The sequence below is a fragment of the Podarcis melisellensis genome, assembly GCF_964234715.1.
Source record: "Podarcis melisellensis genome assembly, chromosome: 8".
NCBI classification, from domain to species: Eukaryota; Metazoa; Chordata; class Lepidosauria; order Squamata; family Lacertidae; genus Podarcis; species Podarcis melisellensis.
In genome coordinates, this window is record NC_138540.1 from 19443909 (window position 1) to 19466021 (window position 22113).

At 46.8% G+C, this 22113-nt stretch overlaps 1 protein-coding gene across 2 annotated transcripts in view; it reads left to right on the forward strand.

Moving 5' to 3' along the window:
* PLEKHN1 (pleckstrin homology domain containing N1) overlaps nucleotides 1–15077 on the forward strand; it is a 56866-nt gene extending 41789 nt beyond the window's left edge. The window contains exons 9-16 of one of the 2 annotated variants that reach the window (XM_081923600.1): nucleotides 6464–6533; nucleotides 7062–7216; nucleotides 7831–8016; nucleotides 8738–9007; nucleotides 9883–10032; nucleotides 10378–10602; nucleotides 10905–10953; nucleotides 12455–15077. In XM_081923600.1, the coding sequence (XP_081779726.1) occupies nucleotides 6464–6533; nucleotides 7062–7216; nucleotides 7831–8016; nucleotides 8738–9007; nucleotides 9883–10032; nucleotides 10378–10602; nucleotides 10905–10953; nucleotides 12455–12645 (1296 nt within the window). In that variant the 3' untranslated portion in view covers nucleotides 12646–15077. The remainder of the gene's footprint in view (nucleotides 1–6463; nucleotides 6534–7061; nucleotides 7217–7830; nucleotides 8017–8737; nucleotides 9008–9882; nucleotides 10033–10377; nucleotides 10603–10904; nucleotides 10954–12454) is intronic. The other variant, XM_081923601.1, reaches the window with a different exon arrangement.
* Nucleotides 15078–22113: the final 7036 nt, after the last annotated feature.

Consider the following 22113-nt stretch of genomic DNA (forward strand, 5'->3'; position numbering starts at 1 on the left):
CACTTTAGCTAATGGGGCCTCCTGCTGCTGCCACGCCGCTGGAGCACGATTTCTGTTCTCATCCTGAAACAAAGTTCTTAACCTGAGGTACTATTTCTGGGTTAGCGGAGTCTGTAACCTGAAGCGTATGTAACCTGAAGTGTATGTAACCCGAGGTACCACTGTACTAGGACCAGAAAGCTTACCAGGGGACTGGGTTGTTCCGCCTCTGTTTTGATTTTTACAGTTTTACCCATGAGCATATTACTTTATATTCTCTAACTTTTAAAAATATGTTTTTAGAAATTTGTATTATAAATTGCTTTGATTTTAATGGGAAAGTGACTACAGTTTAGAAACTAAATAAATCCGGAACCTGTACCTTTAAAAAAGTAAATTCCTGCCAGGGGTCCTTTTCCCTTTGTTTCAGCAAAGGACCTTTATATGGATTGAATGCAGCTAAGCCCTGCTCTGGGTGGAACCATTGACATTGATGGGCCTAAATTAGGGCTCATCCAGACTTCAGCTTGTCCCGCCTCTTTCCCCCAGGAAAACCTGTTATTTACTGCTGAATTGGAGCAAGTGTCAACCAGATTTTCCTCAGTGCTGAAGAGCGGGTTTTCTTGGGAAAACAAAATTCCGCTTCGATCTGTGCATATAAGGCATGGGAGAAGCCACTTGGTGCAGGACAAGCAGAAGGGTGGATGAGCCCTTAGTCATGTCCATTAACGGCAGTGGGTCTACTCTGAGCTAGACTAGCACTAAATGCCACCCTATGTGCCCACTCCTCACGCTTGATCCAAGGCTTGTACATTTTATACTTCGGCATGCAGAACTGAGCTCAGAATGTACACTTGAGAGGATGAGCCCTTGGATTCAATGAAGTCTTCACATTGCGTCTGGTTATAGGAGGCAGAACCAATCTTGAGATTCCTTTTAAAATAGCAAATCCTTACAGCGGTTGGGATTCTCTGATCACATTGCTGGGCAGTTGTTACAGGGGAAAAAATGCCTGTGGTTTTGTGGGGTGTAATGTGCCATGGTCCAACTGTCACGGACAGCCGGCTGAATTGGGTGGCTTCCCATTCCCTAGACCACCTTTGTCTGCCTTCAAGGCAAAGCCGAAGATTGCAGCAACAAAGACATGATTTAAGTATTAAGAACATGAGAAGAGCCTGGCTCCTGGATCAGGCCAGAGGCCCGTTATTGCCTGTTAATCTGGGTCTTGCTAGGCTTACATATTCATCACAACCCAGCAGTTGTGGTATGTTTCATGCACACCATAGAGCAGCCATGATGGGTCAGGCTGAATGGCATGATGCCATGAAGCTGCTCAGACCTTTGTGCACATACTTGCTGCTTTAGATGGAGACCTTGGCATGACGATAAGAGGAACAGGAAAAACAGCTGTGACACCAAAACAGAAGTGAAAGCGTAACATGTTTCTCCAAACCAAGTGTGCCAAAGTTCTCCCTATCCTGTTCTCACAGTGGCCAACTAGAGCAGGATAACGACAGAATACGAATCTCCCCATTTGTGATTCCCAGTAATAGAAACCTCCTTTGAAGCTAGCAGTCTGCATTTCTCCTCTTAGGAGTGTAAGAATATAGGAAGCTGCCTTGGTTCATCTGCCTCAGTATGTATTGTCTAAAGTGGCAGCAGCTGTCCAGGGTTTCAGACAGGGGTCTTTGTTTCCCTGCTGATCATGGAGGACCAAATGCCCACAGTAGTTGCCATGAGCTTTGCACTGCTGTCAGGTTTGGGTTTGGGTTGGCAGGCTCAAGGCGGAGGAAGAAACAGAGTAGGACTTGATTGGTAAGAACCAGGGTCTGGGGAGGGGGCTGTTCCTGGTGTGGCAAGACTTCAGACACTTTGAATGGGGGAGCAGAGATGCTGGCTGCTCCCCCTGACCTCCCACAGAACATCTCCATGGATGCTGGGGAGGGATGTGGGCAGCCATGGGAGGAAGCAGCCATGTCTGATCAGGCACCTAAACAGTGAGGGTGCAGCAGTATTGTCACCTAGGACCAGGCGCTACCTCTACAGATGGGAGCAGGCTCACCCACCCCACAGGAGCGCTGGTCTGAAATTGCGCCCTTCTTGCAAAGCAAGCATGTTACACCTCCGCTTTGAAAGGTTGGCAGGTTGGTGGGTGGAAACTGTTGGGACACCTTTGTTGCTTCCATCCTGTTCTGAACATCTTGCCTGATTCCTGAATTGTGTCTGCTGAACTCTGTGTCTGCTTCCTGCCCTTGCTTGCTTGATTAAGGATCTCTTTCTTACTTGCACGTAAGAGCCTCTGTGTGCATGGGTTGGGCATTCTACTCTGTATGCCAAAGGTTCCAGGTCCAGTCCTTGGCCTTAGGAAAAACCCACAGCATGCTAAACTTTCACCATGGGAATTTTTATCTGTGGCTGAGCAGCTTTGCTTCACCTTTAAACAATATGGATTTGGATGTGGGGGAGACCTGGGTGCATCCAGAGCCCATGATGCGACACCCCAAAAAAACCAGCGAGCTCACTGTAATGACAGTAGTCATCCAGTGGTAGTTGGTGCCTATGGGGCAGAAGGCAGAGAGACAAACAGTAGGTGGAGCCAGAGCCAATGACAGGCCGAGCCACCCCAATTGATTGTAAGTAAATTAGCTGGTAGGCGGGGATTAGCGGAAGGCAGATGGAAGACCTTATTTGTCCTAAAAGGCCAACTTCCACAGGCAGTCACGTCAGCCCTCTGTACTGTAGGATCTGGTTTTGTAGTGGAGCTCGATGCAGAGGTGCAGCTGTGCAAACTTTCAGCCCTGTGTCGCCCAGTGGATCATCCACCTGTGATGCCACTGCAGGAACTTGGCTTTCCAGGGGCATGCCTGGGCTTGGCATCGCCCTTCTGCACATTAATTCCTCATTCCTGCCCAACGATGCTGGAATCCGGACCGGCTTTGTGCATTGCCAATTGAACAGAAGAAAGAAAACAAAAAAACTAAATTAGGTCACTTTGGGTTTGGTGCAAGCGATGGTGTGTGCGGCAATGAATGCAGTCCACCCAGTGTGACTAGGCACCAAGTACTTGACGCTTCCCATAAGCAGAACCCAAATGCAAGCAGCGCCCTCACAAGAATCTAAGGAGAGCCTTAGCACTTTGCAGATGTGCCCATGTCTTTGCAGGCCTCTGCTTCCAGATCTGACACTGCGCTCGACCTTGCCCTCTTGAGCAGCCACGTCAGGCATCCTATGAATGAGGTTTGCCAGGCTTGCGCCGCATCTGCCCTGGGAGCTAGGGCTGTCATCGAGGTTGGAGGGAGGCTCTTGCCTTTGCATGCCATGGCAGAGAACGCCTCTTGCTCAGCAAAACCTGTGCCAGCCAAAGCCTCTTGTGGGGCAGTGAGGAATTGACGGGGCTTCCTGGAGGTTCCTGTCAGAGCAAGCTCCACGGACTGGCTTAATTGAAGTGACACACCTCAGCAGGGAATGGTTTGTTTTCGCAGGGGAGGAAAGATTCCTTTGAGGTCAGGGGTGGCAGGAGGTGCCCTGTGGACAGATGGGTACCCTCTGCCTCTCCCCAAGACACTAGGCGCTTCCATATGACAGCTTGTTGTGGACTCAATGCAGCTCATGCTTGCAGGTTTTTTCTCAACAATCCACACAATGTAATTTCAGGAAGGGCTGTAATACAGTGGTGGAGCACCTGTGCATGCAAAATGTCTCAGGTTCAATCCCCAGCACCTCCAGGTAGGGTTAGGAAAGACCCCTGCCTCTATTCCTGTATCCCTGCTCAGTTCTGGAATGGCTGTTTTAGTAACAGAGCCACCTCCAGAAATCCCTCTCACGTATCTTTCTCTGAATTTGCCTTTCACCTCTGTCTTCCCCCTGGCTTCTGCCTCTTGCGCAGACACACACGTTTGTTTTGTTCGGTCTTCATGCAGAACTTTGGTCTTTCCAAGATCCTCGTCTTAACTGAGGTCACTTGGAAAGTCAAACTTGAGTCCCCTGCAGCCGTTACCCTCAGCAAACTGTATCGGAAAGTAAACAATGTTTGGGGAGCATCCAAAACTGGGATGATGACTCAGGAGTTTCGGAGAACAAAGTGCAGAGAGTCTATCTGTTGTAACTGTGTTTTTTAGGTAAACACACTAGCGAGATGCGAAACAAATTGTTGCAGTGTGGGGTGCTTCTGTTAAGTGTGCCAGTCAGATATGACCTTTTCTTGGATACTAAGAAAGTAAATCAGAAAACCTCCCCACCCCACTGGAGGGCTGTCTAGTCCAGTGTTTCCCAACCTTAGTTCTCCAGCTGTTTTTGGACTACAACTCCTATCATCCCTAGCTAGCAAGACCAGTGGTCAGGGATGATGGGAATTGTAGTCTGAAAACAGCTGGAGACCCAGGGTTGCGAAACACTGGTCTAGTCCATGTACCAACAGTTGAATTCTGTAACCTGCATAAATTATGCAAACTAGTGACCTTGATTTGCCTAATTCTGTTTGTGTTTGTCAAAGGAAACAGCTAAACATTAAAGCCCCCTCCTTCCCTAATCCCTCTGAGGTTGCATTACGCATTGTCTAAGTGTCCACATATTTTCAAGTAAGAAGAGCCAGGCCGTTGGATCAGCCCAGTGGCCCATCCAGTATCCTGTTCTCATGGTGGCCAGCCAGATGCCTGTGGGAAACCCACAAACGAGAGCTGAGCAAATACCCCATCCCCTTCCCCCTTGCCCACAAACATTCTTTGGCTACTGAGCATGCTCAGTTCTCTTTCAGCTGTTTTGGGGATTCTCTTCGTTTAAAAATACAAATAGATCTGCAAACATTGGAGCTCCCTCAAACGTCCTGATAGGCTCCTCTTGTATGTGGGTGTTTCGTCTTTGACAACATAGAATCAAGACAGAGACCCAGCTTTTTAAGGCTATGCTTTGGAGTAGAAGCATTTAGATTTGTTTTTATTGCCAGTGTTTATTATTAGATAACATGGGCAGATAACCTCCCTAACTGCAAAAAGTCTGGAGTGGTTTTTTTAAAGGTAGATTTGTTGTGCTAGGGAGACAGAGTGCTTCAACTCATAAAATGCCCAAACCAGTATGCACTAGAATTCCTCCCATAAAATAGTGACTGGAGGCACTATCATGGTGCTTCTGGATGGCCTGTTTATTGAACATTCATCTTGATTTGTTTGCTCAAAGCTTACATGGGGGTTAAACTATATTTGATTTCTATTGAGCATTTGTTCTGATCTGTTTACGGGGCAGTTGTATGAAAACAAAAATTCGTCCTGGGCCCCTTCAGACTGGTGGGGGTGTTTTTTTGCAGGTGTATTCCATAACGTATCATTGATGCAATAATAGCGCATTAGTGGTAGATTTATACAGGACTGCCAACGCATCGTTCCACTTTATTAGATTATATGTGATGCTTTCCCAATGTTAATGCATTATTGCTCTTGCATTATAGCACAACAAAAGTAGGACAAAAAACAAACCATAACTTTTGTGTTATAAAAAATTACAGGATGACAGCAGGAAGCTATGGGGCACGCAGTGTGCCCACCCCAAAACTTTAGTAGGCATTAGTGCTGGAAGCAAGGATCGCATATAATCACCAGGATAACCGTGTGCATTCATCACGATTTGTGCTCAATAAAAAGGACCTTGGCAAAGCCCCTTGATTCTTTTGCAGGGTGTTTACACACCTTACTGGTAAGAACATAAGATGAGCCTGCTGGATCAGGCCAGGGGCCCATCTAATCCAGCCTCCTGTTCTCACAGTGGCCAACCAGAAGCCCGTGGGAAGCATGCAAGTCAGACATGAGTCAACAATTTTCTGCCTACTTGTGATTCCTAGTGACTGGCATTCAGTGGAGGGCAGAGCATAGTCGTTATGGCTAGTAACTCTGGATAGCTTTGTCCTCCCCCACATTTGTCCAATCCTCATTTAAAGTCATCTAGGTTGGCAGTCAATAGTGCTTCCTGAGGCAGAGAGTTCCACAGTTCAGCTATACACGGCGTGGAGAAGTCATTCACTCATCTCACAGTGTTCCATGTATTTCCCTGTCACTTTCCAAACCACAGTCTATTGTCCTAGCGCAATTAAATCCAGTTAAACAAAAAACCATGCACACAGGGTGCTTTAATACACTTTAATTGTTGTTGTTGTTTAGTCGTTTAGTCGTGTCCGACTCTTCGTGACCCCATGGACCAGAGCACACCAGGTACTCCTGTCTTCCAACACTTTAATTACTCGATTCTAAAGTTCTGGTGTGTGTGCAGATCTCTCCAGCAATATACTGACAGTCTGGAGGCACCCATAGTGAATCTCCTCAGTTGATTTTTAATTTGCCATAGGCGAATAACATGTTTTCCAGTTTAGTTCAACAGCATTTGCTTATTTATTTTAAAATATTTTCAACAGGAGGAAACTCAGGCTTGGAAGGTGTGTGTTAATTTTTTTCTTTCAAATTTACTAATCCTCACCCCATCCCACCCCCTCTGCCAACAGGGAGAACTGCCTCTGAATGCAATCCAGGTGCAATTTGAAGAAAACGAGAAAACATCTTTCCTAATAGAAGGTATGCCACAAATCACAAGCATAAAGTGAGAAGGGGGTTGTTTAATTCAGGCCGAGGAAGTGGCAGAAATTGTGATGCCTTAGATAATTAGACCAAGTCGTTGAAGGGACACTTCTCTACAAGGAAGGAGTGGGGGGAAAGCAGCATTTGAAAGAGAATGGAGAAATCATAGGCTCCATTCAGACTTTGGTTAAGGAAGCTTTAACTATGGTTTGTTCCAATGAAGTAGCAATCCAGAGTCAGAAATCAAGAAGCCGCTGATCTTGCTCAGTAGTAAAGCACACGGTACTTTGCATGCAGAAGGCCCCAGGTTTAATCCCCAGCGCCATCTCCTGTTAAAAGGATCAAAGAGCTGGTGATGGGAAAGGTTCTGGAGGTTGAGAGGTACTGGAGAGCCACTGCCAGTCAGACAGGACTGGGTTAAGCGGGTAAATAAAGCAGAACTTTCCAACCATGCTTTTTGAAAGGAGCTTGCAAACCATCCCGAGCGAATCACGTTCAAGGCAATGTAATCTATATTCCTTGCAGGCCGTTTAATCAACTCCATTCGGGTGATTTGCCCCAGCTATGATGATTACCAAGAATGGCTGTACTGCCTGAAGACAGCTCAGTTCCGTAATGCTGATTCCTCCCTTTCTGGATCGGAGAGCTTCTCAGGACCAAAGCCACACCACCTGGCTCAGGTAAGGTTCCACAAACTCCCCGCTTGCTTAAAACAAAACAACCTATGCAGAATACTTAGGAGCTGGCTGTTTCCCCATCCATTTATTGTGCACTAGCTACAGACCCGTCAAAGTGGGGGCAGAGATGATGTAGTTGTTCCAGTGGTTGTGTCGCTTTTGCACCCTACAAGTCTCATACGATTCCGTGGGAGTTTTTGAGAGCAAAAGTGGTCCCAGATCTGTGTGGGTTTTGTTTTATTCATCATGCCAATGTGTGACAGAATGGGCATCTGGGTGGCTGCTGCGAGAACAGGATGCTAGATGCGCCACTGACCTAATCCAACAGGGTTCTTCTTACATCATTATTAAATGTGAGAACTGTCTTTCACCTTTATTGTGTACCATTCCTGTTGCACTTTTCAGTTCATTAACTGCACTTTCCCTTAACAACAGCCCTGAGAGGTAGATTGTGCCAGATAAATCCATAACCGGGTAGGATTTGAACCTGGGTTTTTGTTGCCAGCAGCCAGCACTCTGTCCTTCTGTATCACATTGGCCCAAAGAAAGTCAGCTGTAACTATGCAATATTTAATAACCGAGAACCCTATCCTCCTCTTCCTTGTTTGTTGCTTCAGTTCTCAGGAAGCGGGAGAGGCTCACTCACGTCTGATGGCCGAACAAACTCCTGGGCATCAGGAGGGAAGGGGGCAACATCCACACACCACTCCCAGAACAGCGCGGGCTCCCTTTCCGAGAGGCAGTCATTTGGTGTGATGCCAGAATGCCGACTAGCTGATGACTCCCAGGCTCAACCAGTCCGGGTAGGTAAAAATTTTGGAAATTAGGTGCCCAGATAAGCTGCAACATGAAGTGGTTTTCATACCACCTCCTTTATGAGCAGGATCCTTGATGTTCAGGATCCTGACCACCAGGGTTTGTATATATTTTGTGACAGGGGGCAGGATCTCTAACATAGTAATCCTAATTCTGCATCAAGAAACATTAAATTCTGAGAATTCAATAAATTAAACAAATTTGCATGGCTTTCTCTTTTGTTCTGGTTTTTGCTTGGGAGCGTTTGCTGTACCCTTTTTGGAGTCTGCTAACAAGATTTTTGTTTAGGCAAGCCTCTCCAGACATGCAGAATGTTGACATGGATTTTAATCAGGCTTTTAGCTTGTTGCTGATTTTAATAACTTTTTTTTTAATGTTGGTTGCTTTTAACTATTTTACTGATCATTTCATTATTGCATTATTTTTGTAAACCACTTGGGGTTTTTTTTTACAGTTAAGTGGTGTATAAATCTTTTAAAGTAAAAAAAACAGGCCAGGATAAATTTAAAACAGGCCAGGATAATAAAACTAAACTAAACTGACACAGTGAGAACTGGGACCAAAGAGGATGTTACAACAAGGAGATATAACTAGGAGACAGGACAGAAGAACGTAATCCATCATCATCATCATGTTGGAGGAAAATGCACATAACTGGAGCTTGGTTCTCAGATAACCGAATCACATGATTTCTCCTTTTCTTCTCAGTGTCCAGGAAAGCCAGTCTCGACAAGCACAGGGATGCCAAAAGCTGAGCTGAAAAGGAAAGGAAGCTCTCGAAAATCCAAAGGGAAATGTGGGCCACTGGCCCAGCAGCCACAACCCCACAGCCAGGATGGGGAAAGGAACCATTTCCAGCTCATCCCAGAGCATCCCAGTGGAGAAGTCCTTTCTCCAGTGTACAATGAGCCATACTCCGCCGTGGTTCAGCAACACCACCATCCTGCTCTTCCCCCGTTGCATCTGGATGTGAACAATGTAAGCGACCAGGAGATGGGACCAATGTTCAAACTTCCTCCACGATGGCTGTGCTCTGCCTCCACAGTCCGAGGCAGCAATGCTTCTGAATGCCAGTTGCTGGAAACTACAACAGGGGAGAGTCCCCTTGTGCTTGGGTTCTGCTTGAGGCTTCCCCACAGGCATCTGGGTGGACAAGATGGGCCATTGGCCTGATCCAGCAGGCTCTTACGTTGGTAGCAAGGAATTGCAACTCAGAGGCAGGACATGTGCCGAGGTCCAGGCAGGGCTGGGATAGATGTCTGCCTGAAAACCTGTGGAACTGCTGCTAGTATAAATCAGAGGTTGGGAAGTTCATTTTTAAAAAGGAACTAAGTCTAGGAGGCTCAGAGGTGTGATAAGGGAGAGGGCTTTACAGTTGTGGCTCTCTGTGGAATGCTGTCCCCAGTGAGGGCCACCTGATGCCTTCATTGACATCTTCTCAGCACCAGGGAAAGACAAAACTTTTTGCCCCAGGCCTTTGATAAACTATTATGATGTTGTTTCGTTAGTGGTGTGCTTCCAACACTTCCTTTCTCTGTTACGAGGGTTGTTTTGTTCTGTTGTTATAGCATGATACCTTTATATTTATGTTTTAAATGCATTGTAAGTCACTTGGAGACTTTCAGGTGACAAGTGACTCGTAAGTCTAATTCAACTCTCAGGCCTGATGTTCTCCCCTTCTAGTACCAGTAGCAATTTTATACAGCTTCTTCCCATGTTCCAATGCTTGCATCGTAATTCCCTGCATGCACTGCATTGCATATGATTTTGCAGGTGCACTAACCTTTCCCTGGAACCAGTTTCTGCTCAAGTAGAGGCATCACATTCATTAACCTTCTTTTCTCTTCCTGTAGCTGCCACCGTGGAACTTGCGAAGAGGAACTTGCCCAGCTCCCACTAACCTGGAGAACGTGCCTCTGCCTTCCTCCCCTATGTACGCTGACCCTTATACACCAAATTCCCCTTCTTCGCACAGAGCAGGAGACCCCAACTTCCTTGAAGAGGTATTGTGCACGTTAAGTTGACTGTAGATCCCTTGAAAAGGTGCCCCAAAGTTTAACAAAGGAATCCCCAAATTGTTTGCTGTGAAGGGAAAGCCACCAGTGTGACATAAATTGAAATAAGTACAAGCTCCTTTGAGCTTAAATAAGTATTTATCTGTAGAAGAGCCATCCCCTCGCTTTTCTGCGTCAGTAACTTTTCTCTGTTGGGAGATGAATTCCAACTACATCTGGAGGGCCACAGGTTTCCCACCAGTTCCTTAAACAAAGCTTCAGGAGAGGTTGAGTCAGGCAGAATCTCATTGGAATAACCAGCTAAATATAGCCCTGTTTCCTTTTCCTTTGAAGTTCATGAAACACCATGGAAAGAGCTCCTTGGAGCAGCAGAATGGCTACCCAGCCATACCTGTGTCTGTCCCTGTCTCCCATAATCCTCTGGTGCAGAAGAAGAACTCCCAACCTCTGCCTGACAACCATTGGCAAGAGCAAACGCCTCAAAAGAGATGTAACATGCCCGGGTCCATTTTTGATTTCTCAGTGATGCCTTCTCCAGACACCGATTGTTTGACCTCAGTGAGTACAGTCTAAAGGGGAGTACTCCTTAGTGCAGGTGTGGGGAAGCTGTGGCCTTCCAGATGTTGCGGAACCACAACTCCCATCATCCTTGGGTTTTGGCTATGATTGCTGGGGCTGATGGGAGTTGTAGTTCAGCAACATCTGGATGGCCAGAGATTCCCCCACACCTGCTTTAGTGTGTTTGGGTTTTGCTAACTCCTGGGTTACAGGTTATTAAGATTTCTTTTCTCTCTGGACTCCATCTGCGTTATTTAAGTGACATTGTTAACACCAACTTTGTTTCTCCCTCCACCATTCAGAGCACCTTATCACGGGATGAATTTCTGACAACTTCCTTGCTGCATTCAGGTGAGTCCCAGGTTTCTTGGGCTGTCTCACAATACAATCCCAGCTCCAAGTACTCTAAAAAAAAGAGAATACATTGGGGTGGGGAACTTTTTTTCCTCCCGAGGAGCGCATTCCCACCTGGACAACCATGTGAGAGCCACATGCCAGTGATGGATGGGGTGGAAGGAGCAAGGGAGCAGAGCAACAAACAAGCCATATGGTTTCAATGCATAAGAGGCAATTTTTGGAGCTCAAGGTAACATTCAGGTCAGGCAAAAGCACACAGGGTGTGAAGCAAGGCCAGGAAGAGGTGCGGCTTGTGGCAAGGGAGTGTGGCTCAAGGTTGAGTGTCATGGGGAGAGTTCCGATGGCCAGACACAAGCCTCATCCACACTTCCATTTGCCCTGCTGCTTTCCCCCAGGAAAACTTGTGGTTTAGCACTAAATCAGAACAAACCACAATCAGGTTTTCCAAGTTTGCCAGTTGTTCCGCTTTAATTCTAAAAAGTGGGTTTTATGGGCAAAAGCAGTGGGGCAAAGGCAAAACTGCTTGGACCTGTGCCAAGAAAACATGGGATAAGTGGAAAATCACTCAAACAACCTGTGCTTTTTAGTCAAGGGACAAGCAGAAGTGTGGCCAAGTTCAGAGTGGCTATTTAGGCCCCTGCTTAAAACTTACCTATTTACACGCAGATCTTACCTAAAGGGTATCTCTGCTATGTTTAATGTATTAAGCTGATCTACTGATTTATTTATTTTTTTACTATATTTTGTTTTATCAATGTAATCTTACTGTGGATCTTGCCGTGACAATTTTCTCGTGGTGATGGTGGCGTAGAAATCCTTGCAAATAAACAAAACAACATAGTTTGGTTGGGTTTTAGGAAAAGGGCCACGTGCCAGTCAGTCCTAAAATGATTCCACAGAGTAGAAAGGTTTCCAGAGCATGTCTAAAAACAAAAGAAGGAGGCAGCTTGGTGCATCTCTTGGGAGGGAATTCCACAATTGTGGGATCTGTATCTGTCAGTCAAACATTTGCTAATGTCAGGCCAGAGGACAAGGTTTCCAATTCCCAGCTTGGGCCTCAAATAGGTGCATTTGCATGCAGGTTTAACTGTGGGTTAAACCACAGAGCCTAGGGCTTGCCGTTCAGAAGGTTGGCGGTTCGAATCCCCGCAACAGGATGAGCTCCCGTTGTTCGGTCCCAGCTCCTGCCAACCTAGCAGTTCGAAAGCACGTCAAAGTGCAAGTAGATAAATAGGTACTGCTCCGGTGGGAAGGTAAACGCCGTTTCCGTGCGCTGCTCTGGTAGTCATGCTGGCCACATGACCTTGAAGCTGTAAACAGGCTCCCTTGGCCAGTAAAGCGAGATGAGCGCCGCAACCCCAGAGTCGTCCGCGACTGGACCTAATGGTCAGGAGTCCCTTCACCTTTACCTTGCTCCTTAATAGGCATCTCCCCGTGTTTATGTCTAGATATTATGTCTAATTCCTGTGCCTCAATTTATCCACTGCCTCTGTAGATGAAAGCCTCAGAACGTACGACCTGCCCGACAGCGGACGAGAGCGCCTCGACTCTGCCTACCACGATTATGCCGAGCTCCAGAGTTTCCAGAGCGACTTCAGTTACGACAACATATGGGAGACCGAGGCGAAGGGCTCGGGTTTCCGACGGACGGTGCCAGTCTCTGACAACGAGATCTATCATTGCTGAAAGGGGGAAGGAGAGGACTTGAGACCTACCACTGCTTAAAACGGGGTGGGGGTGATATGAAGCACTGAGGGCAGCAACAAAGAGCTTCAGAAAGAAACATGGCTGCCTGCCTCTCCTCTGCTCCTCTTGCTTTTGTTGCTGGGGCAGTATAAGGATTGGAAAATTGAGCTCAAGGCTAACCAGGCTCCTCTTTTTTTAAAAAAAGAAACAAAATGCTCCTCTGGAAGTAAGAAGTTTTTGTATCCTAGAGAAGGCAGTGGCCCTTCCTGTTACTTGTAGGCACACTTTTATGCTTTGATTTGTTCCTTCACTTCCTGTTGTGGTGCTATAAGAAACAGGTCTGGAAAAGGAGCCTGGGCTTTCAATGAGAGCATTCCACCCCACCCCCCCATCCAATCCACTGTGCCTGCATTTGTGGACTCGCAGTTGGGACACTGGACTCCTGGTAATGGCTATGAAGAAAATAATAATAATTAAAAAAACATCGACCCTGCACTCCTCATTGTTGCAGCTGGTGAAGAGCGAAGCCCACATTTTTGCATCTGACCAATGGATCTTGCCATTTTATGCAAGAAGAGGAAGAAGAAAAGTCACTTGCTAGCTGCGACAATTTTCTTTTTTTGGGGGGAGGGGGATGTGGCAAGAGAAGTATTATGAAAACAAGGGAACTGCTTAGTCTAAAATGAAGGTGTGCTGGCGGGTATATATAATTGACAATGTTAAACTGCAACACCGGCAGATGTGTGCATCAGGAAATGGTACTGACAGCCACTTCCTATCCTCCTGATGCTTTAGTGCTTACCAGGGAAACCCAGACCTCTGCTTTTTTGGAATAGCATGTTCCACAATAAGCAAGGAGGCTGTGCCTCCCTTGATTGTGTGCAGAATGTGCTTCATTCACAACAGCCACCTGGGGAAGAAGAGGGAGAGCTAGTTCTTGCCTGCCTAAGACCCGTGTGGGTGGAAGACACCCATCCAATGCCCAGGTGAATATGCCCTGTTCAAATGTTACACAGTTCACTGCTGGGTGCTGCACCTCCTGTGTGCCTGCAGCTTGCAGCGTTGTGCCAGGACCTCTTGGTTTTTGCAGCACTGCAAGTGAGCAAATTTCAGAATAAAAGGTGGTGGTCACGTCTGGAGCACCAGTGCCAGCACTGAGGCAGATAGTCACAGTGGTCATGCAGGGAGAGGAATTGAGAAGGCGGGTGCTCTGGTGCTCAGCTGAGAGGTTTGCTGGGCCTGGCGTGGCCCCCTGGAGCCTCGGGGCGGAGCCGTGTGTTGAACAGCGATGGGGGACCACTCTGGCCTTCCTGGTGATGTTGAGACCACTGGGAGTTCTGTTTGCCCAACAGCATTTGGACAGTCCAAGCAGTTCCCCATCCTTCCTTTAGAAAAGAGTGCTTTTGCATCCAAATGAGCTGGTGTGGGCTTGCATTTATCATTCATCCTAGGCTCCAAGTACCAACCTGGTGGCACAGGCAAGCTCTGCGAGGCCACAAATCTTCAGGTTCCAAATTCTGAAACCCACAGCAGGGACCTGCAACCATTTAGGTCAAGTCTGCTTCTATTATTATTTATTATAAATTGCTTTTATACCCCACTGTTCCTTGAGGGAGTTCAGGGCATGCCATGCCTAGCCCCTCCTTTCATTGCCCTAGCAATCCTGAGCTTCAGTGGCCTTTGTGACTGAGTGAGGATTTGAGCCTGGAACTCCCAGACCTTGGTCCAGCACTCTTAACAATTAAAACCTCACTGGATGATTTATTATGTTGTGGTGGTACCACATCAGGAAAGGGCCTGGTGTGTCTTCCTTACTTGAACTTTTTATATAAACAAATAAAAATAAATATTACTTTAAACAGACGGCAACCAGCGAAGTTTACATGTAGTTTTTTTTTGTTTGATGTTTTATTTAATATGTAAACACGGGTGCCTTGGGGCAGTGGGAGAGGTGGGAGGAAGAAATGCTATTCAATTGTGTGATTGTTGACAAAACTCTTTGGAGTGCTCCTGGCATCTTTCCAGCTGGTCCAGAGTTACACCAACTTGGGGATGCTTGTTTCTGTACAGTATTTGAAACCGCAGGTCTCTCCTTTTTTTGTATTTTCAAGGAAGGGGAAGCTTTGGACCCAGTGAGAGTAGAAGGATTTTTTTAAAAAAAAATATTATTTTACAAAGCAGATGTAGGAGCTTGTAAAAAGACGGTGGGTGTCAAAACGTTCAGGGCTTAGACCACAGCTGCATTAGACCCATTTTCAAAGATTTTGCGGAGACGGTGCGTTTGTGTGTTTGTATATGTGTGCATGTGTGTATAAGGAGGGGCGAGGTGTTGTAGCAAAGTTGCAAATGTAATGGATTTTACATGCTGTACAGTTCTCTTGACACGTTCTTGGAAGACCATACTGCTAATAAAGTTAATATATGTAACAGTTCATAGCTTTTTGCTCCTTAATTTAACTAGATTTCATGGAGAATGAGACTATTGGTGACTATGAGCAGTGGTACCAATTTTATGATGATAAGTCTTATCCGCTGGACTGGCCCCATTAAAGGACCTTATGGTATATGCTAAAACATTTCAAACCCATGTTGAATCTCAAACTACAGTACTTCCCAATTCAACTCACACCTGCAGTAGAGGCTTAAATTTATGGCATGACATCATTAGAACTAGTTTGAGTTCCATCTCTCACATCTCCTGTACAGGTGAGGCAATAGATTTCCCCAGAAATCAAAGGTGCACTGACTTGCTGGGGAAACCTAATATGCTGGGATTGTGTTTCCAGGTCACCTAGTTTTAGATTACTATCACTCCTGCAATCTGGCTTTTTGAAGGGTGGAGACAGATTTCAGGCACAGGCTGTAAAATACTGTATTTACTCAAGTCTAATGCGCCATCAAATCTAACACACACCTTAATTTTCACAATGTAATTCAGCCAAAAAAGGGTGAGCATTAGATTCGAGTAAATAATGGTACATCTTGCAGGAGCGTGTATTCAAACTTCAGTGCTCTTGATGTTAATACAGTAGTACAGTGGGATCTGCAACCAAATTTTGAAGTGTGAAGTGCTTCACACACACACACACACACACACACACACGACAACGTCTCATGTTCCCTAGTTCACTTCTCCATTGGGCTATTATTTGAGAGAGGTGTCTTTTTTTTTTTTAAAGGACCCACCCTCCCCCAAAAATACATTTTTATTTTTGTACACCTGCAAACCTGGCAATCTCCCATGCTCAGTGCTACCTTTCTCTTCTGCATGGGTGATGCTGTTCTGGCTATGTAAGAAACACAGCACTTGCTGCCCCTATCCTGGAAACAAAGGAAATTGCTATCCAAAGGAATGGGTGTGGCTATGCAGATGAGGATCTGCTCAATTCCCAACTGTTGCCCTTGAGTTCTATGGAGTACAGTAAACAGACTGCAAGGGATGCGGGTGGCGCTGTGGTCTAAATCACAGAGCTTTAGGGCTTGCTCATCAGAAGGCCGGTGGTTCGAATTCCCGCAACGGGGTGAGCTCCCGTTGTTCAGTTTCTGCTCCTGCCAACCTACAAGTTTGAAAGCACGTGAAAGTGCAAGTAGATAAATAGGTACCACTCCAGCGGGAAGGTAAATGGCGTTTCTGTGTGCTGCTCTGGTTTTCCAGAAGTGGCTTAGTCATGCTGGCCACATGACTCGAAAAAGCTGTCAGCGGAGCAAACAAATGCTGGCTCCCTCGGCCAGTAAAGTGAGATGAGCACTGCAAGCCCAGAGTCGTCTGCGACTGGACTTAATGGTCAGGGGTCCCTTTACCTTAACCTTTACCTAAACAGACTGCAACTTGAGGTTCTTGAATTTATGAGCCCTTCCACCATAACTGCAGGCATTTTGCTAGTTCTGCAAATAATAAATAAACAAAAAATGTGGCTTATGGGAGCACCAATTAGGTACCTAGCCTTTCTACTGATGTAACTGGGCAACCCAATCCTAAGATCTATGCATGCACCAGGGTCACCCTTTGCCTTACTTCTACTCTGAACTAGGGTTTCTGCTTCCCAAGCACATTTTTTAAAACCCACACACTTCCCTTCAGGCAAAGGTGGTTGTGTGACAAACACGGGTGTGTAGCTCTCTGCGGTGGCGAGTGAATACAGGAGCTGGTGGGGTGATGGGCAGGGCCAGGCAGCAACTGAAGGAAGAGCTTTTTCTGGCCTTCTCCCCAAATATAAGCAGAGCATCAGTTTAAGACCCAGCTACTGAAGAGAACAGTTGGACACCTGGAAATTTCACAGTTCCAGGAGCCAGCATCAAACAGCTAGTTATACCTGTGGCTTTTGAATTCTGGGGAGAGAGAGGATATTACAGGGAGTTGAATGAAATGAAGTGAATGAACCTGACTCTATGGGGGTCAGGACTGCTGTGTTCTAACTCTGGAAGTCATTGGTTTTCCATTGGTGGGCCATACAGTGGTACCTCAGGTTACAGACGCTTCAGGTTACAGACTCCATTAACCCAGAAATAGTACCTCAGGTCAAGAACTTAACCTCAGGATGAGAACAGAAATTGTGCTGGCGGCGCAGCACCAGCGGGAGGCCCCATTAGCTAAAGTGGTACCTCAGTTTAAGAACGGTTTCAGGTTAAGAACGGACCTCCAGAAAGAAATAAGTTCTTAACCTGAGGTACTACTGTACTTCTGAGGTAGCGAGCCTGTGCTTGGCCTAGCCTCCTTCAGACAGTAGCTGGAGGATCACAGAAGTTGGTGCTTCCAGGGTGGGATAAGGGAACTGCTTCATATAGGTCCATGGGCATAGCCAAGATTAATGTTGGGGGGGCAGGCTTCATGTTGGGGGGGGACAGAACCTCAGTTAGTTAATCATTTTTTATTTATTTACTAGATTTAGGGGCGGCAGCTGCCTTCTGCCTCCCCCTCCAGGCTATGCCCATGTATAGGTCGCAGCCACATTTAATGCACATTCCTCCCCCCGCCCAGGAAACCTGGGAACTATAGTTTGTTATGGGTACTAGGAATTGCAGCTATGTGAGAGTTAAACTGCAGTTTCTAGGATCTTTGGGGAATAACCATGTACTTTAAATGTGTGTTGTGGCTAGGTGGTCAGAGTAAGATCCTGAAGAAGGCTAGATTTGGGAAAGTCATGTGCTCTGCCACTGAGTGATCAGCCTCTCCCCAGACATGCTGTCGGAGGTGCCCTTAGCTTAAGAACTTTTGTATGTTAGGCGGGCTGCTCCAGCAGAGAACCATGGCCCTTCCCTTAAGACACAGGAAAACAGGAAGCTGCCTTAAGCTGAATCCAGCTCATGATATTGCCTCAGTATTGTCTACACCAGGCTTCATTAACCTCAACCCTCCAGATGTTTTTGGCCTACAACTCCCATGATCCCTAGCTAGCAGGACCAGTGGTCAGGGATGATGGGAATTGTAGTCTCATAGTCTCAAAACATCTGGAGGGCCAAGGTTGAGGAAGCCTGGTCTACACTGACTGGCAGCAGCTCTCCAGGGTTTCAGGCAGGGGTCTTTCCCAGCTCTACCTGGGAGATGCCACTGCAGATTTAACCTGGATCCTTCTGCATGCAAAGTAGGCTCTGCTACTGAAGCGATGGTTCCTCTTAAGAAACGCACCTCTGCTTTGCCAGTACACTGCCCGTAGGAATGTAGCACAGCAAACACATTGAAACACCTCCCACATTTACTGAAGTGGTATTTGCAGCTTTGCCTTTGCAAGTCACAAATGAACTGACACCCCCACCCCACCCCTAAACAGATGAGGATTTAACCTCCAAAATTCAGAAAGGGAGAGACCCAGGGTTTGCTTCATTCTTCATTTTGTTTATGAATTGTTTCCCATAAAGCATCCATAAAAACATGAAAAATGAAAGCATATGCCCCCCCAAATGTCCCCAAGGCCAATACAGAAACAATTTATGGGGGAGGACTTCTGAACTATTGGGGTGTTTTTTTTAGTGGGGTTCAATCCCATACTGGCAAATTCAGGTTGTGCAATTAGAGATGCTTTGGAGCTGCTCTTATGCATCAACCTTCTTTGTGCAATAGAACAGACTTTTTGCCATAAGGAAAGTAAAGGGGGAAGGCACAGCAAAGTGGGGGATGGGACTTGCTTTGGCACAACTTCATCTTACATCCCTGCAAACAAATCAGAACGAACACTCACTAAATAGCCAACATTATCTAACTTCCCTACAAACAAATAAGGATGAATTCTCAATAAACAGGTTGTCTGGAATCACCCTAGGATTTTTTTTTTAACCTCCACTTAAAAGGTTTCCTTTTTTACATGCATCATGTTAATTTCAGCTTGAATGCATATATATAGTTACTCCACAGACAGGAAGTGTCCTGGTGGCTCTTTGCGTATCACCAACCTTCAGCATTACATTTCAGGGGCTCTTTGCAGAAAGAGGTTGCTGGCATAGTCTGCGAGCTGAAACTTGGAGACAATGTTGACTGAAAAAGCACCTGTCTGACTTTTTCATTTGCTTGGCAGTAACCGTAACGCACGTCAGATGCTGGGTGAGGGCAGAGGCTGTGTAGGGCAGTCCAATACCCCCTTGACAACGGTCTCTAAATGCCGGCCAATTGCACTCATCTTGGCAGGCTTAGCACAGGGGGAAAATGGCTTTCGATAAACTCATCAAGGTCATTGCTGGTGCAGCAGGAACAAGCTCTTGTTGTCAGTGCATAAGTACTGAAAAGGAAACAAACTGAAGCTAGCAGCAAAGCTGTACCTCGGGAGATGGAGAATTTATTTTATTTTTTTAGCTCAAGGGTCACATTCCTTTTTGTTACAACTTTTAGGGGGGAGGGGGCACATGGCCATGGTGAGTGGACCCAGAGGCAAAAGTTGGTGGAGCAACGAAAGTGAATCTCTACACACACTGAACATGTACCCCTCTCATTCCTACATCCAGACAAACACGAGGCATGATGAGAGTTCAAGGACATATTTCAAGCCAGGGAAGAAAGACACTGGGAGGGTTCAAAGCAGAACTATTGAGGGTTGTGGCTTGGGGATGGTCCCAAGGGTCAGGTAGATAGTTCTGGGTGGCAACATGTGGCCCACCCACGTCTGAGGTTCCTCATCCCTGTCCTACCTCTTCAGTCCATTTTTTTTTTGGGGGGGGGGGAGACAGATGCGGCTAGTGATTGTGCTGGGACTCTTGTGTGCCTGGAAGAGCAGCCCTCCACACTAGAAGCCCTTTCAGACCATATGCACATGGAGGGGGTGGTTCTCAGCAGATCAAGGGGTGGAGCCTAGTGAGGTAACAGTGGAGGCTAGTGACATCTGGTGACTATGGCACTTGGTGGGTCAGGGGTGGAGCCTGTTGGGATTAAAAAGACGTAAATGCCAAGCCACGACCCTTTTCAAGGCAATGAGCATTTCCCTTGAAATCCAAATAGCAGCTCCAGGGAGAACATTTAGGAACACAGCTGCCTTAAATAGACCCATTTAGCTCAGTATTGACTGACAGTGGCTCTCCAGTATTTCAGACAGAGAGCATTCCCAATCTGGCCTGGGGCTGCTGTGGCTTGAACATGGGACCTTCTTCATGCAAACCATATGCTCTACCACTGAACTATGTCCCTTCCCTTAAGGCACAGGAACAATAAAAGCTGCCTTACACTTAATTAGATCATTGGCCCATCAAGTCTATAGTTGGCACTGGTTGGCAGAGGTTTTCCAGGGTTTCAGATGGGAGACAGTCATACCTGGAGATGGATTGAAGCAGGGACCACTGCCACTGAGCCATGGGCCCTCTTATTGTGGTAGAGGATTAAGGTGTTAAGCACTCCTCGCGGTTCTGGGACTGCTCAGGCTCCCCCCTGGCTGCAATTTTCATAACATAAAACAGCACTGATTGCGTCCATAAATTAACTTCTCGTCTATTTTGGGCCCAGTATTTTTTACTTCTCCCCTTCCAGAGACAGAGATTACTCTGAAATGCCAGAGAATTGCCAACCCTTCTTTGGAAAGTCGAGGGAGATAAAGAAGAAAAGCTATAGCTGCTGCTCCAACAAGCCGAGCAGAAACTCCTGGGTTTTTAATCTCCCATTTTTGGCTGCGGTTTCTGATACTCCGCTCACTCATTTTTCCCAGGGGCCCACATTTCATCTGGATCTGCTCACGAGGAGGGCGGCTGCTGCCTCGCCTCTGATGATAGCAATACTTTGCTCGCCTTCACTTCCCCATTGAGAACAAAGCAGCAATCATGCTAACTAAACGATGCCATTCGGATAAGATCTCCATGAAGACAGCCTTGGCTCTGTCTTCCTGATGCAGCGGGCTGTGTTGGACGCCCTCTGCTGCCTCCCCACCCTGGAGGGCCCAGTTGCAAAAAGAAACTGGAGGAATTCCAGGTGTCTGTAGCAATCTCTCTTTAGGCAGAGGCTGAGGCAGAGTTACAAGCTTCTTCTTTCTGCCATGATGCCAGTGCTACTGGTGCCTGTTGGGATTGGTAGGGCAGAAGGCGGGGACCCCAACTGTAGGGGGTACCAGAGCCAATGATAGGAGGAGCCAGAGCCAATCAGAGGCTGAGCCAACTAATTCTAGTTTTACTCCCATCCTCCTCCTCCCTGCTGAGTTCTGCAAGGGGCAACATTGAGACTAAGGAAGAGGAAGACTGGGCATCCAGTTCCACCCACTGGATTGGATGTAAGTAGGAAGGCAGACAGATGGAGGCTAGCTGAGGGCAAACTAAGGTTGGTGGGGCAGTGCCCCAATTGCCCAAATGCAGCAGCCTCCACTGCAACACACTAAGTAAAACCTTGTCTTAGCTTTCATTCTACACTGACCTAAAAAGCCCAGGGAGGAGCGCAGAAGATGTGAAGCTCCTCTTTGAAAGCCAGCACATTCATGTGGTCACGACAAGTCATACTTTGGCTTACCACGGCAGGTGAACCAAGTCAGTCAATAGTTCACTCAACCATGTGTTTATCCAGTGAATGCAAAGTTGCCTCTCCGGATTTACTCAGGCTTACCCACGTATGGATTTTAGGCAGGAATGTGCATGAACTGATTTTCTGATGACCACTTGTACATATAGCCTAAATGCATATGTAACATCCGGTGGCAGAGTTTCATGCTCTGGCACTGGGGGGGTGGAGAGTAGGCGGGGCTGTGGCTGGCGCGCGTCCTGTGGGGGTGGGGCATCCAGCACAGGGGGGGGGGTGCAGCCACGATGGCACCCCACCGGGATCATGCTGCTGGGGGCGGTGTGTTCCCCCTGCCCCTATCTTCCTCCGACAGTGGTAACATCCACAGGAGTCGCTAGTAAGCTGCAGAGTCCTAAACCGTCACTGACCAGCTCTCAGATTGTTGAAATATACATCTAAAATTACAAAGTTACCCAAGTGAGAGATGAGAGATGGCAGCCAAAGCATGGCATGATTTGAAAAAAGTTTCCTTTACCAGGAAACATTTACATGCACGTTCATTTGGCACTTTT